Consider the following 16,378-nt stretch of genomic DNA (forward strand, 5'->3'; position numbering starts at 1 on the left):
CTTGAAAATGTCTTCACCACCACGGAAAAAGAAATGTATTGCTCAAAAAGTGAAGTTTAATTTGGAATATATCAAAAATTGGCAGTGCATTCTGCCATTAAACATTGATATTCACATGCTTTTTGCAATCAGTGTGCCATCGCAGAGATGATGCGAGGAAGCACATCGGTTGCAAAAAACACGTGGAAGTCGGGAAAATTAAGAATTCGCAGACTTCAGCTCTGGGATATTTTAAGCCATCGGCAGAAGACCTGCAAGCTAACAATGCTGAAGCATTATTTGTGAGTTTTCTTGTCGAACACAGTCTACCTTTATCAGCTGGAGACCATGCTAAACATTTGTTCCGACAAATGTTCCCAGACTTGAAAATCGATTCCAAGTTTTCCTGTGGAAGAACCAAAAGTGCTGCAACTCCTTTGCATTCCTCACTGCAACAGTGACAGCGAAAGATTATTTTCTCTAGTGAGGAAAAATAAGACAAACTTTAGGGCCTCCTTAGCTGCAGAAAATTTGTCAGCAATTTTAGTCACCAAGATCAACCAGCAGGCAAGAAGTCTGAACTGTTTAGAAAACAAATTTATGATCAAGCAGTTGAGGAAGTTCAAGTCTGCCACAGTATCATGTCTTGATAAAGAAATATTTCTGCATATATGTAGTGTTTTAGTTTTATATTGTGATCTTGAAAGTGTAGTATTGACGGGCCGAGTGGATGGAGTTATTGTCATTGTATTTTTCACTAATTCATGTCCAAATTCACGACTTTTTATCCCTATTTTCACTAATTTTGAGCCTGGAAGGTGGCAGCTATGTCCTTATTGAGAAGGTCTTTTTTGGGTTGACAGATCAGGACATAGAACAACTGGAAATATCTTAAACTGCAAAAGGTAAGTAAACTCACTGCTTTAGCTCTTGAACAGAATAAAATTGTACCTCTTTCACCACTCCACTGGCCTAGTGGTTAGAGCGTCCGCCTCAAATACAGGAGGTCATGGGTTCAATCCCCAGCCGAGTCATACCAAAGACTTACATAAATGTTACTAACAGCTGCCTCGCCTGGCGCTCAGCATGAAGAGGTTAGTGTTAGGACTGGTCAGCCTGGTGCCAGGATAATGTGACTGGTGTCAGGATAATGTGACTGGGTGGGATATGATGCTGCTTGTCTGCTCCATGATGCCCCAGTGCTAGACATCACAATAAACTGCCACACTGTAGACATCTTAGCGATATGACTGAAAAATTGTTAAAGTTACATAAAAAATCCAAATCATGCACACACACACACACATTCTTAAGAACAAAAATATTCTGCAATGCTTATATATCACATTAAGAATTAATTGATGTTCTATTTAGGTGATGTGTTACATCTAAAATTAATTGATGTTCTATTTAGGGTGACATACCACATTTTTATAAATAACTGATGTTATATTTAGGGTGACATATCACATTTATAATCAATCAATGTTCTATTTATGGTGACATATTACATCTAGAATTAATCCGTGTTCTATATAGGTGACATCACATCTAGAATTAATCTCTTTTCTGTAGGGGAACCGAGTGGCAAAGTGGTCTAAAGCGCTTTCTGTTATGGATCACTGCCATCTCACCTCTGTCTGTGTTGGTTCATGTACATTGTAAAAGGTCTGTTGGAAGATTGGTTTATGGATTGAATCTTCCCCATTTCTTCCTCCACCAAAATATACTGGCTGCCATTGATTGTCTATCATTTGCTGAAAAATTATCATGAGCTGAATTATGGCATTAAATTCATAAAAACCATTGGTTTGTGGACCAAATAAACTTCTGTATATAAAGCATTTATAATTATTATTTTTATTATCATTATTATTATTATTATTATTGATTCTCAATTGCAGACTTTAGCTACTGGGGCAGTTTCATATGTAAGTCAGTTTGATGTGGCTTACTATGAGAGGCACTGTCATCACTATTTTTCTCGAGACTGTCCTGTTCATGACCATGATTCATGGATTTGTTCCAAATTCATAACCAATTGTACCAGTCCAGATTACCTGTACCACTGCATACTGAATACAGCTGGAAAAGTAGTCCATGTTTGTGCAGCAGCTCAAATCTGCCAGAAAGGTTAGTAAGTTTCATGCATCATTCCTCCCTTGGGATAAATTATTACCAAAAAAGTATTATAATTTAACATATCTCTCCTATTTATGGCACAAAATTCTGTGGAATATTTTAATTTTATATGAATTTATGGATTTTTGAAGTACTGTTCATTAATACCTAGAATCCATTGTCCTTGAGTCTTTAAATACATGGCTGTGGATTGAAGGAGTGCTTATTACTTCCACAGAAAATCAATTTTTCTCTTAAGTCTTTAAATTAATGGTTTGGACCACTGATGAAATTCATAAAAATTGGTAGCCTATTAAAAGTGACCAATTTACAGTGACCTTTTATCTCCTTAGATTTTAAGGTACCCCAACCAAAAGTTTTCATGGATATAGAAATATTGCCATTTGAACATCAATCCCTTTAATGGACACTCCTTTATATGAAAACTCATTGGTGGCTACTATTTGAATAGTCTTAAAACCCTATTTACTTTGACAGTGAAAATAATAAAAGTGAGGATTATTTGAGTCCAAAAATTGTGGTTGTATTTTCTCCTTAATAAGTCAAGTTGCCTAATTCCAGTGTTAGTGAAGTTTTACAAATAGATCACATTTAAACTAAGGCAGCTTGGTTGTTTGGAAGATCATAAATATGAAATTCAAGGTTGCTGGAACTGAAATTAGGTTTTGGTTTGAATGTGGTCTGTCAAACCAAGTTTCCAGCAGCCATTTGTTTTTCAGACTCACTTGTTGGATTGCACATGTGTAGGGTTGCAATCTGGGCTTAGTGCAGTAATTAATAAAAGTTCATGATCAACGGATCTAAGGTTGTGATTTTTTTCTCCACATAACCCAAATTATGGCAGAAGGCATGCCATATGGTAGAGATGCATACAAGATTTGGAGCCATTTGGTGGGGTTGGTGACAAAGCAGGTCATATTCATGGTGTCTGTAATATCAGAAGTTGAAGGGTGGGTGCAAAGAAATAGGTACAAGTGCTAAGTGCTGAGAAACATTAATAGACATTTATATCTCATTATTTCTAGTTTTGTTCTTTTAGTTCCCAGTAACAAAGTGCAGGTAAGCTGTTGTTGTACTCCACCATATGCATTCACACAGATAAGAGCATGTACATGTGTACGCCCTCACTGAATGTCCTATATTCTTTCATAATTCTAGAATCTGTGGATAAGCTTGTGGAGCTAGCTAAGGGGGATAACTTTGTACATATGTGTACCTTATTTGTGCATTCTTCTCTAAGTTTTTGCATCTAGCTTGTTTTTTTTTGTTTTTTTTTAGCACTATGTATACATTACTGCTATACCTGGAATTATGAAACTTGGTGAGGGGATGAATCTTGACAAGCTGCACAATCATAAGAAAAATTGGTCACTATGACCTGTATTTCATGCAGCACTTCACTTACATTTTTTCTGTTTAAGTTCATTTTTCAATCTCAGTTCTTGCTAGAATCATCAAACAAGATGATTTTATGCATCACATAGTGTACTACGCTTATTATTAAAGAATGTCAATTTGACCTACATTTTACATTTTTCTTACTTCGGGTAAGATTTTGCATTTAGGTTATGACCTAATAGAGTATTTTGATTCATGAAACTTGGCATCTTCAAAACAGGACACTAACCCATATTACATGCTTTACTGACATGGGTTAAATTTATATACTTTTAAGGTATCAGATTTGATGAATGATTGTATATGTCTTTTTTAGCACCACATCATTAAAACACAATGGTCATAATGAAGAATACTTAATATTTTATTGGCTTACGTTAGGTTTTGTGTTTATTTACTTAATATTTTATTGGCTTAGGTTAGGTTTTGTGTTTATTTACTTAATATTTTATTGGTTTAGGTTAGGTTTTGTGTTTATTTACTTAATATTGTATTGGCTTAGGTTAGGTTTTGTGTTATTTACTTAATATTTTATTGGCTTAGGTTAGGTTTTGTGTTTATTTACTTAATATTTTATTGGCTTAAGTTAGGTTTTGTGTTTATTTACTTAATATTTTATTGGCTTAGGTTAGGTTTTGTGTTTATTTACTTAATATTTTATTGGCTTAGGTTAGGTTTTGTGTTTATTTACTTAATATTTTATTGGCTTAAGTTAGGTTTTGTGTTTATTTACTTAATATTTATTGGCTTAGGTTAGGTTTTGTGTTTATTTACTTAATATATTATTGGCTTAGGTTAGGTTTTGTGTTTATTTACTTAATATTTTATTGGCTTAGGTTAGGTTTTGTGTTTATTTACTTAATATTGTATTGGCTTAGGTTAGGTTTTGTGTTATTTACTTAATATTTTATTGGCTTAGGTTAGGTTTTGTGTTTATTTACTTAATATTTTATTGGCTTAGGTTAGGTTTTGTGTTTATTTACTTAATATTGTATTGGCTTAGGTTAGGTTTTGTGTTATTTACTTAATATTTTATTGGCTTAGGTTAGGTTTTGTGTTTATTTACTTAATATTTTATTGGCTTAGGTTAGGTTTTGTGTTTATTTACTTAATATTTTATTGGCTTAAGTTAGGTTTTGTGTTTATTTACTTAATATTTTATTGGCTTAGGTTAGTTTTGTGTTTATTTACTTAATATTTTATTGGCTTAGGTTAAGTTTTGTGTTTATTTACTTAATATTTTATTGGCTTAGGTTAGGTTTTTTGTTTATTTGTATTCCAATGTACATAAAACTTGGTGATTGGATGCATCTTTGTGAGTACTTCACCCTTGATACAAAAATAGGTCACAGTGGTTCATATATTATGCTTCACTGACTTGAGTTTGATACAAGCACTGTTAATGTCGATCAAACTAGCTGACTGTATTTATTTGGGTCTCTATTTGTACCACACTTTCACAACAAAGTCATTCTGACATGCATTTAACATCTTGCTGGTTCTTTTTAATTTTGTGCATTTAGCTCAAGATCACAGTGATCTATTTTCCTCCTGTGTTTTACTGTTACACCTACAATCAAATCCTTATTAAAAAAAAGGTCATTGTGACCAATATTCATTGACTGATTTGACTGAATATTTTGTTGTTCAAACTTTAATGATAAATTAAAATAAATAGTTGTGTACATCTCTCTTGGTACTACACTATTATCAAAAGAGGTCACTGTGTCCTGTGTTTCATATTTTACTGGCCCGTCTGGATTTGGTATTTACCTTACAACAACCTAAATTTTGGCATCAATGTAGCATTCATACTATCCTATCTAGAATCATTTAACTTTGGATTGCATCTTGCAGATGAAGTGTTTCAAACCTATGTTTCATGCTTTAAAGATGAAATTTTGTGTTAAAAGTGCATCTATAAGGTGTTGTTTTTGTTCCAGTTATCACATCATGAGACTTGATAACTGGATGCATCTTTATTACTACTTACAGCCTTAAAACAAAAGGTCATGGTGACCTTCATTTTATTCTTTACTAACATGGGTTAACTATTTGTGTTTATGATCACAATGAGTCATCCATGCTTGATCTATACACATCCTAGCCTACATGAATGTCCCTTTTTGACCAAGGCAATTGGAAGTTTGAATATGTTGGAATGTTTATTCAGTGGCAAATACTCTATATTACTATTCATTCTAATGGGTTGCCCTTAACAGGTTAACAGTATTGTACATGTGAATGAGTGTGAATTGGATAAATGTTCTGCATGCTGTATGCTTTTCATATATTTGCAGCTGTAGTGGCTGATCAGTGTAATTATTGATGCATGAACTGTGTACAACCAGCTTTCACTCCAGGGTTACAAAGCCTTTTACTTATACTCGGTGTATGTGTGTGTGATTTGGATTTTTAAAGGAGCTTTATCAATATCCAGTCAGTCGCTATGATGTCTGCAGTGTTTCAGTTTATGTTGATGTTTAGCACTGGGGCATCATGCCGCAGACATGTAGCATGATGTCCCACCCAGTCACATTATCTAGATAAAAGCCTGACCAGTCCTAACTCTAATCTCTTAATGCTGAGCATCAAGCGAGGCAGCTGCTAAGACCATTTTGTATGAGTCTATGGTATAACTCATCTGGTGTTTGAACCCACAACTTCACACACTTATACTAAGCAAAATCTGGCTTCTAAGAATGGACAATGATAATAACTTTTCAATCCTATTTTAAGATTTTGCAAAGAATAATATATAACAACATTAATCTCAGGTTTTTATGAACTTACTTTGGTGCCTGTTTGATGTTGGTGTGAAGATGTTTCATTTTTGTTGTTGCTATGTCTTTTATAGTTGGTAGGTAGTTTGTTGGTAAGTTGGTGGTTGGTATGTCAGCACAATACTGGCTATGAAGCCAATTAAAAGTTAAAATTTAAAATTTTTACAGTGATTACAAGTTCAGTGTAAACATGAAAGGTTCCAAAATAATCTAAGTTAGAACAGGGCCAGATTGACTTTGATCTGAATCCATTTTCTCCATGATGTTGAGTACAGTGGTTCCTGGAGACTGCTAGTCTATACCCCACTGTAATTCCAAAATTTGAACTGTCACCACAACGTAGCTTGTGTGTTGAATAAGTATAGTGCAACCTCCAATAAAGGTCAGCTCCCTTAAACAACTGACTGCCAGTTACTAATTTGACCTTATCTTAGTGTTATCTTTATACATGTAACCTCATTAAAGTTGCCATCTATTTCATATGAATTTGTTTATTCACCTGGCAGACTGGTAAAGAAAGATTGCATGATAAATAAGATCCGAAACTGTAATGGATATAGCAGGATTTGCCAGGATGCCAAAATTTGTAAAAATCTGACAGTCAAGTTTTTGTTTGTTTGTCTTTTTTGTCGTTGCAAACTTCTTTTTTCGCTTAAACTGTTTCTACAAAGCCAATATCAATTATTAGTGTCAAGGTTACCAGACAGATACCAAGTGATTGTAAAGGGATTAATAAAGGGATTAGTCACACTTTATTATTAAGGAGATTAAGACACCTGTTAATTATCTGTCATTGCCTTATCATCACTTGATCAACAGCATGTTTACATGTGCGTCTGTATTTACAGCTGACTTTGATTAAATGATTTATCATGCTTCAATCCATCAAATAATTTATCATGCTTCAATCCATCAAATAATTTATCATGCTTCAATCCATCAATAATTTATCATGCTTTGATCCATCATACTTCAAATCAAACGGTTGCATTTTATTATATATTGTTGTGTATATGTATATTGTGTGCTTACTTTTGTCCAAGATTGTAGGTTATAAATAGCTTGTTTACGAGCTTAGAATGTTTTAGAAAACTTGTTTACAATTTAATGGAATTTTGCATTAAATGACCTGTATCTACGTCAAGTAGGGATGTGTATATATAGGAGATTTGGTAAACAGCTTTGTTCAGATATAATTTGACAGGAATTATTAATTTAAATGATATCAGTTTTTAAGTGCTCACATACTTTGGATTAACACATTAATTGGAATGACTGGGAATTCATTCTAAGACATTCTGAATTGCATCAGGACATTCAAGACTATTATAATTTATTTGGAACATTCTATACTTTTGGACTTAGGATAGAAAATTAGGATTATTTGGGATTATTCACAATTCTATAAGTGTTACGTTTTGAGTTAGTAACCTAGATAAATAAATTGTTTGTTGGTTTATTCAAATTATTGGTTTCTCTTTCTTCTTGTTACTTAATTTAAGACCCAAACACATAACAATACCATGTTTTAAAAAAAAAAACGCTAAGATTTGAAGCCCTCTTAGTTGATTTCTATAAAAAAAAAATTGCTGATATTTGTATGTTGGAGTAATCATCAGTGTTAATCATTAAATTAGCTGTTTTTCATTTTCATGTATACATAATACATTTTGTTTTTTAACAGTTATCATATATGTTATTTTTCTAATGGCAGCTTTGCATCTGGTCATTAGTACAGTGACCAAAGGCTGCAAAAGAGCCTGATTCTTGTCAGAATGGCAGACAGAAAGTAGATAATGGCTCTAATCTGACACAGCTAACACAATGTCATAGAGACTAAGAAATTCATGGAATAAAACAGAATAAGACATTTTCACTGCTGCAGAATAAAGAAACAAGGGATATTATTGACTGTTACACAAGGGATATTATTGACTGTTACTGTGACAAGGGGTATTATTGACTTACTTTGACAAGGGATATTATTGACTGTTACTTTGACATGGGGTATTATTGACTGTTTGCCCATGTTTTGGATATAAAAATATTAATCAATTTTTGGGGCATCCAAAACCATGTGCCAATGGTGCCATTAGGTAAAAGAATGCTAAGGCTCAAACAATCAGATGTTTGCAGTATTATAAGTCACATTGGTAATTAAGTACCTTTAGTACTTAAATACTTATTAATATGGCTCATGTGATTGAAAATTGCCAATTTTTCTGCAAAGGCACCTGCATAAATTATCAGTTTCGATCCTGGTCTAGGAAACAGCACCAAGAGAATGCATTTTCCTATAACCCTGTCCATACCTTGGCATATCGAGTAGATATTTCTGTGCTTTGGGTCTGTGAATTTCATTGGATGTGACAGCAAGCCACTGCATCCAAGAAAAATTAAGTGGTCCTATGGGATTGAGACAAGGGGAGCACACAACTTGAATTGACTGAAAAATAAGCACTTTTCCAGTGCCAGTCCTTGTTTACAGAAATACCTTTCACCCAAATAGACCTGTAATGGCTTCCCTCTGGCACATAGTCATACTTTCGATGTTAAACTTACAAAGTATCCTTTTTAGGTCAATTGCCACCACCATTTGAAGCATATGCACAATGTACCATGCTATTGGTTAGTTGGAATTACATACCAAGGGAGGTAACATGAAATCCAATAGATGCCGCTAGGACAAAGCACTGATACAGCTGTTCGATCCGCCAAGGTGTAGATAGGGTTAACGGAACCTTGGCTAGCAAAGATGTAGTAGCAATAGACAGATCTTTCTGGTCTTCAATTCCCTTCAAGTTCTTTAATGTCCCCACTGCAGGCATGGAAGGGGACATTGTTTTGCTGTTGTCCAGCTGTATTGCTGCATACTGTTCAAAATCAGAGTTAGAGCCATGCATAAAATCATTACACCTAAACATGAAATTTACACACTGATTTAAGGTCAAGACAGAGCAACAGTTTGTATACCCCCAGGGACAGCTTATCTGTGCATGTCCATCCATCTAACACTTCTTCCATCTTGCCATCATTCCTGGCAAGCTTGCTAGCATGATTACAGAAATACCACTGCATGTCGATGAATGAAATCTTTTGCAAGCATTTTTCTAATAATATGTAGATGACCTGTTGAATTGGTAATTACATTTTCAGGATATTGCAATAATTTGTATGTTATTTTTTAATAAATTCTTCAGGATTTCAAACTACTGCACATAGAGGTATGGAACTTTGTAGGCATATTACATATTAATTTGACGATGGCCTTTCTGATTTTGATGCTGTTGCAATGAACTTTTTTATCCTCAGATTACTTTGGTCTGTAGTCTGAAGTGGGATCATACATATTTTATAAGTACAAATATAATTCAAACTTTTAAAGCAATTTTATGGTTAGCAACAGTATACACTGTACTTAGCATAATTGAACAAAAGTGACCTGGCTTAGTCAGATGAGATTGGTTCATGCAGACATGTTTATATCCATATGTATTCTTATCATTTATATCACATTATCAAGTCAGTACTGACAGCAGTTTTTCAGTTTTTATAACACACTTTCAGCATTTTTAACTTTTAAGAGAAACACCTTGTAAATATAACTGTTAATGAAAACCCATTTGAAGAAGAAACTTGGGACACATGTTTTTAGGCATATGTGGATGACATAACTTGTCTTGTACACAATGAGTCTTGTTTCCTGAAGTAATTATCACTTTAAAGTTTAGCGCTGTCCGTTACGGATCACTGCCATCTCACCTCTGTCTGCGTGGGTTCGAGTCTCAGATTCAGCCAATGTGGGTATGTGAGAAAGCTTGCCATTAGCTTCTTGTGGGTCAGTGGTTCTTTCTGGGGTTTTCCCAGGTTCTTCCTCCACCATTAATACTGTCCGCCATGTATAGCCTATCATGTGCTGAAAAATGGTGTTAAACCCTACAACAACAACAACAACAACAACTTTAAAGTTTTAGATGCTTTTCAGTTGGGAAAAGAAAACACCAATCAATTTTGCGTCAGAAGGTCTATGCTCAAGGTCTCCAGAGCCCAGAATTTTCTTTATGTTCTTCTTGATAGATAATTCTGTGCCGTCAGTGCTTACAGCAGTGGGCATTTTGATCTTATGATGCCCATTTGTATGTCCGTCTGAGCTTTATCTTATACTTTTATGTTAGTGGAACCATTGTCCGGCAGTTTTTGATAGATTATCATAAAACTTGGTACTAAATACAAAATTTTATTTTATACTTAAGTGTGAAATATAGACAATTTATGGCAAAACATTGTAATAATTTTTAAAATTCTTATTTTTTCACATGAGAAAGATAGATAATTTTTGCAAATGAAAATAGATTATGTCCCATTATGATTGCTTTTATTTACAGTTGTCCTTGCAACTAGATTAATTACGTTTCGTTCAAGGAAATTTTGTTTTGCATAAGAAATTTTACTCACTGCTATCAGATTTCTGTAAAGCTACTACCTTGACAACCGTGTTTGAAACCTATTTTGATGTATTTGTTGACTTATTCTTGTTTTATACTCAGATAAGGTTAAAGAGTTCACAAAATTTTATTTCTTTGCAACAGGTTAGGTCATTGCAAACCAACTACTCTTTTAAATCACTGGGATGTGTACAAATGAAAGTGAGGCAGAGTAACAAATAGAGGGGGTGGGGGTGCTGAAGAGTGAGCTTAGTCTCCTAAGCTTTTTTATATGTGTTAAGATTGGACATATTTAGTTTTGTGGTACAAAACAAAATTATTCACTAGTCTTTAAAATATTTGGTGAAGTATTGTCAGAAAAGAAAATATTTTGTAAATGGTCATCACTACAAGATGCACATATCGACAAATCACTTTGCTCCTGCAATTTTTGTTAGAGTTATTTCCCTTTTTTGTTGCCCTTTTTGCCTTGTAGCATGACACACTGCATAGCTGAACCCCCGAGTTTTGGATCAATTGCAGTGGAAGTTGGTAGATATATTAACTGAGGATACACGTATCAACAAGTGACTTTCCAACCCATAATTTTTGTTAGAGTCACTATCCTTTTTTGTATATTAATGCTGTGTATGACAGATTCTTGTTAGCGCAAGTAGGCCCCCAGTTTTTTATGAATTGCCATGAAACATGATTATAATTATGGTCATATTCTGAAGATGCAGACGATGATGAATCACTTTGCTCCTACAGATTTTGTTACAGTTGTTTTCATTTTTGTTTTGTGGCATGACACAATCCCAACAGTACAGTCAGTCACACAGTATTTGGTGGCTTGTTGTGAATGTTGGTAAATATTACAGCCATCACCTGAAGATGGAACTACCTTGCTTTTGTTATTGCCATCTTTGTCTTGTAGTTTACTTTGTTTGGCACAGTCTTATTAGTACAACTATCCCTGCAGTTTGTGATGTATTGCAGTGCAATTTGGTAATGTTATGGCTGTCGTTAGAGTTATTGCCCTTCTTGGTTACATAGTTTATGAGGGAATGCCATAAAACTTGGTCAGTATTATTGTCAGCACCTGAAGATACAACTATTAAGGAATGGATCTGCTTCTGCAAAAGGTTTGTTAGAGTTATTTGCCCTTTTTTGTTTTGTAGCTTGAAGAAGGGATGACACAATCTTTTTAGCACAACTAATCCTGCAGCTTTGGATAGGTTGTGATGATGATGTTTTGGGTTTAATGCCATTTTTCTCTACATGGCAACCACTATAACTAGTGGAGGATGAATCCTGGTAAACCTTGGAAAGAACCACTGACGCATGGGAAGCTACTGGCAAGCTTTGTCACATACCCACATTGGCTGAGTCTGAGACCCAAACCCATGTAATAGGCAGAGGTGACATGGCGGTGATATGTATATGAAAGTGATTTAGACTACTTGACCACCTGCAGTCCCAGATTGGGATGAAATATTATGGACGTTGCCTCAAGATGCACATAAATCCTAATCACTTTGCTCCTGGAGGTTTTTTTTTCTTTGAGTTATTGCCCTTTTTTCTACAGCAGAATGCAGTGTAAAATAGACTCTTTTGAATGCATCATGCGGTAGGGGTACACTGTGGGAGAGGTTTGGATTTATATATGATACTACCATTACAAAAGAGGCGCCGAGTTGCCGAGTGGTCTAAAGCGCTCTCCGTTATGGATCACTGCCATCTCACCTCTGTCTGTGTGGGTTTGAGTCTCGGATTCAGCCAATGTGGGTATGTGAGAAAGCTTGCCAGTAGCTTCTCGTGGGTCGGTGGTTCTTTCCAGTGTTTTCCAGGGTTCTTCCTCCACCATTAATACTGGCCGCCATGTATCGCCTATTGTGTGCTGAAAAATGGCGTTAATCCCTACAATGACAACAGCAACAACCATTACAAAAACTACTTATCCAAAAACAGAATTTAATATTTGACAGCATTCTACCCTGGAGACCCTTGAAATTTCTTCAAATGATGCACATCTGCCATCAGATATGGTTGGTGTTCCTATAAATAGATCAACCTTTAAATGACTTTTTTTGAAAAACCATTATCTAGAAATTTACCAGACTTCATCGAAAATATCCTGTTATGGAGTCTTTTCATCATTATAGAAATGATGCCAGTCTGTCATGAATTATGTCTGGCATTACTAAAATTATTGAAATCTTTAAATGACTTCTCTAAAACTGTTGGGCAGAATTTGATGATATTTTACTGAAAACATTATCTTTCAAAAAAGTTTAAAAATAATGCCATCAAGAATTGGCCACACTTAATAAGAAAAAAACACTTTTTCTCCAGAGCCGTATAATAGAATTTGACCAAACGTGGCTGAAAGCAGCCTGGCATAAAGATATTTTTTGAATCAGATGACTGGTGATTTGCTATGTCCCAAAGCTTAAGAAAGTATTGAGTGAGACAGCTGCTTACCTTAATGTATTGCTTTATAGAGCTTCCTATAGCAATGAACGGAATATTCAACTTTTCTGCTCTTGCTAAAACTGCATTCCATGTTTGAGTCATCTTTGAAAATCTTGGGCTTGTCCATTTAGCATAATAGTTTGTGACATAGGCATCGCAGTAAGGCATTTTGGCAAGGATGTTTGCAGATCAGTGTCTTCACTTTCCTGAGTGGTCCTTGTAGTAGTCAGTGCTATCCTTGCCATGGAATTCTAACAACTCATTTACATCATCTTCAGACTGCTCTGGTGGCCTAGTGGTTAGAGTATCCGCATTGATGCGGGAGGTCGTGGGTTCAAACCCTGGCTGAATCATCCCAGAGGCTTATAAAAATGGTACAGACAGTTGCTTGGCTAGGTACTTAGTATTAAGAGGTTAGTGTTAGGACTGGTTGGCCTGGTGTCAGGATAATGTGGCTGGGTGTGACATAATGCTTCATGTCTGCGGCATGATGCTGCAGTGCTGGATATCACTTAAACTGTCACACTGCAGACATGATAATAATATGACAATTTTTTTTCAAGCTACATAAAAAATCCAAATAACACACAAACACACACATCATCTTCATTAAATTCTGTAAATCCTGCTTACTGTGCTGACTCAGCAATCTGCCTGTTAATGCCTTCAGATCCACTTTCAGACTACAAAGTGACGAATACATTCTGGCCATAAGTTTTTCCAAGCATCATTCATGTTTAGTTATTGTTGGGCATGTCAGCTGGGGTATACATGTTTTACAAACACATATGTAGTTAAAACTTGTTTCCAATGCATTTATGTATGATTTTCTATCTTCTAGGGACGGTTCCAATCTTTGATCCAAGGACACATAAAGTATCTTGTGAGAACTGTGAGAAAGGATATTATCAGCCTGATGAAATCTGGTCCAACAACACTCCAGTTTGCTTGCAAAAGTTTGGTTGTGACACTAATTACCACAAGATAGAGTGTCCAGTTGAACCTGAAAAGGAGCAGACTCAGGACACCTTGTGCAGATGTGATGCACGGAATGGTTATATTCTCAGTTCTTCAGAGGGGAGAGACATCTGTGTTCCAGGGAAATATTCTGACTGCTACAAGTGGAAATGCTCAGATGGACAGGAAATATTGCTGAGTAAATATTTTTATAACATTTTAGCTCAACTAGCATAAATGTAAGAAGCAATGGAGCCTGTGTCCTGTGTCCATACATCATCAGCTGTTTGACATCCATTATGCTGTGTCCATACGTCATCAACTGTCTGACATCCATTATGCTGTGTCCATACATCATCAACTGTCTGTCATCCATCTGTTGGAACATAATTATCTAATGAATACAATTTTACAAACTGATTTTTATTCAATTTGACCTCTGTTTTATCAGTGCCTTGAAGGAGTTCAATAACTTGCCTAATATCTTGTTCTTGGATTCAAGGACAGACTTTAATTTCAATCAGTTAACACTTCACTTGGCTTGTTAACACAATATCAGCAAAAAAATAGAAGTGACCTTGACCTGACTTAGTATTTTATCTCATCTGTGCCACATCAGTATGATGTAAAGGTCAAGGTCATTCATCATTACAGCTGATGCAGATCCACAATCAAACCTGGCCATTATGTCTAAAAATAAGAAAACCTTTATTCGAAAATTGTCAAAACAATTATCCTGTTTGGATTTTTTTTCATTAAATGGTTGATTACCCAGTAATGTTAACTATTGGCATTGAAATAAATCCAGACTGACCTGATATCAATAGTAACAAAAGGTGTCAGTTTGATTAAAAAGATTTGGCCAAGTGGGGGAGTTGTCATAATGGAGGATTGATTGCTATAGTTAAATTAGTTTTGTGTTGCTGATTGTTCAGTTTTGATTAGGAAACGTGGGTTTTAGTTTCACAGTGATGCCAGCAACATGTCAGGAATGACTCTTATCTCCATTCCACAAGATTGTGTTCAAGCATTGGGACCTTTCATTCTCTTTGTCAGCTCTATCATGGTTAATCGTTGTACTTTTTTCATAGTTAATTCAGGTGAATAAAACCTGTTCCAAAAGCAACTTCAAAACTGGGAATTAAGCAAATGACTTGCTGAAGTGGCCAGCCTGGGTAGCTAGAATTATTATTCTTACAGCAGTCATGGTGAACACTGTGGTAGCCTAGTGATTAGAGTGTCCACCTCAGGTGAGGGAGGTTGTGGGCTTGAACTCTGGCCGAATCATACCAATGACTTATACAAATGGTACTAGCAGTTGCCTCATTAGACTGTCAACATTAAGAAGTTAGTGTTAGGACTATTCAACCCAGTACTAGAGATCAACAAAAACTGCTATGCTGCAGAAATCGTAGCGATAGGATTGAAAACTTGTTAAAGCTTTGTTAAAAATCCAAATCACACACACATGCAGCAGTCACTGGGATTAACTTTGCTACAGACTAGTTTCTGCATACACTAGAGATCAATTTCCCCATCCACAATAGAAAGAACAACTGTCTGACATTTTGATTTGATTCAGAATAAGGGCCTAGCAAGAAGGCCAGGTTATCTTGAGAGAGTGAGCTGAGTTTGCATAACAGATTTTCATTGGTCTCATTACCAGCATTCTTCAGCTGCATGAACCATGTCAAGAGTGTCACATATCAAGTGTCACATGTCAAGAGTGTCCCCAGTTTATTCAGATTGTAATTGTGACTATTGTCAGATAATTGGGACTATTGTCAGCTTTCTGCTTAATATGCTGATTAGACAAGGACTTCATTCATGGTACAAGACATAATAGTATTAATTTGAAGTTTTACTTGAATAGAGGCAGCAATGGAGCAGATGCATGCCTTTTGAAAATGTTTCAATCAGCACCTTAACACTGTTTACAGACTCGCAAATATGTTACTGTTTAAAGTTACTGGATGATACTTAACAACATCACAGGCTTGATGTATAGTTATCTTACAGTCTTGTCGAAAAAAATTAATTTGTTGGAGTTGGCAATTCCATGAGCCAAATTCAGGAAAGACCAATTTAATAATACCATGTCATATTCAACAGGTGTTAGTATCTAGAAATTTAGAAGACTTTTGGCTTGTAGACCATTTTTCCATACTCCAGATATGATTTGTTTGATCAGGCGAATCATGTTTATGAGTAACTACATTT

At 35.2% G+C, this 16,378-nt stretch overlaps 1 protein-coding gene across 1 annotated transcript in view; it reads left to right on the forward strand.

The window, feature by feature from the left end:
* Nucleotides 1–16,378, forward strand: part of LOC149784194 (uncharacterized) — a 77,052-nt gene that overhangs the window by 9,590 nt on the left and 51,084 nt on the right. The window contains exons 3-4 of the mRNA XM_089932956.1: nucleotides 1,884–2,112; nucleotides 14,043–14,357. Of these exons, the coding sequence (XP_089789082.1) occupies nucleotides 1,884–2,112; nucleotides 14,043–14,357 (544 nt within the window). The remainder of the gene's footprint in view (nucleotides 1–1,883; nucleotides 2,113–14,042; nucleotides 14,358–16,378) is intronic.

This window comes from Sinohyriopsis cumingii, chromosome 14 (assembly GCF_028554795.1).
Source record: "Sinohyriopsis cumingii isolate HCF-2022 chromosome 14, ASM2855479v2, whole genome shotgun sequence".
NCBI classification, from domain to species: Eukaryota; Metazoa; Mollusca; class Bivalvia; order Unionida; family Unionidae; genus Sinohyriopsis; species Sinohyriopsis cumingii.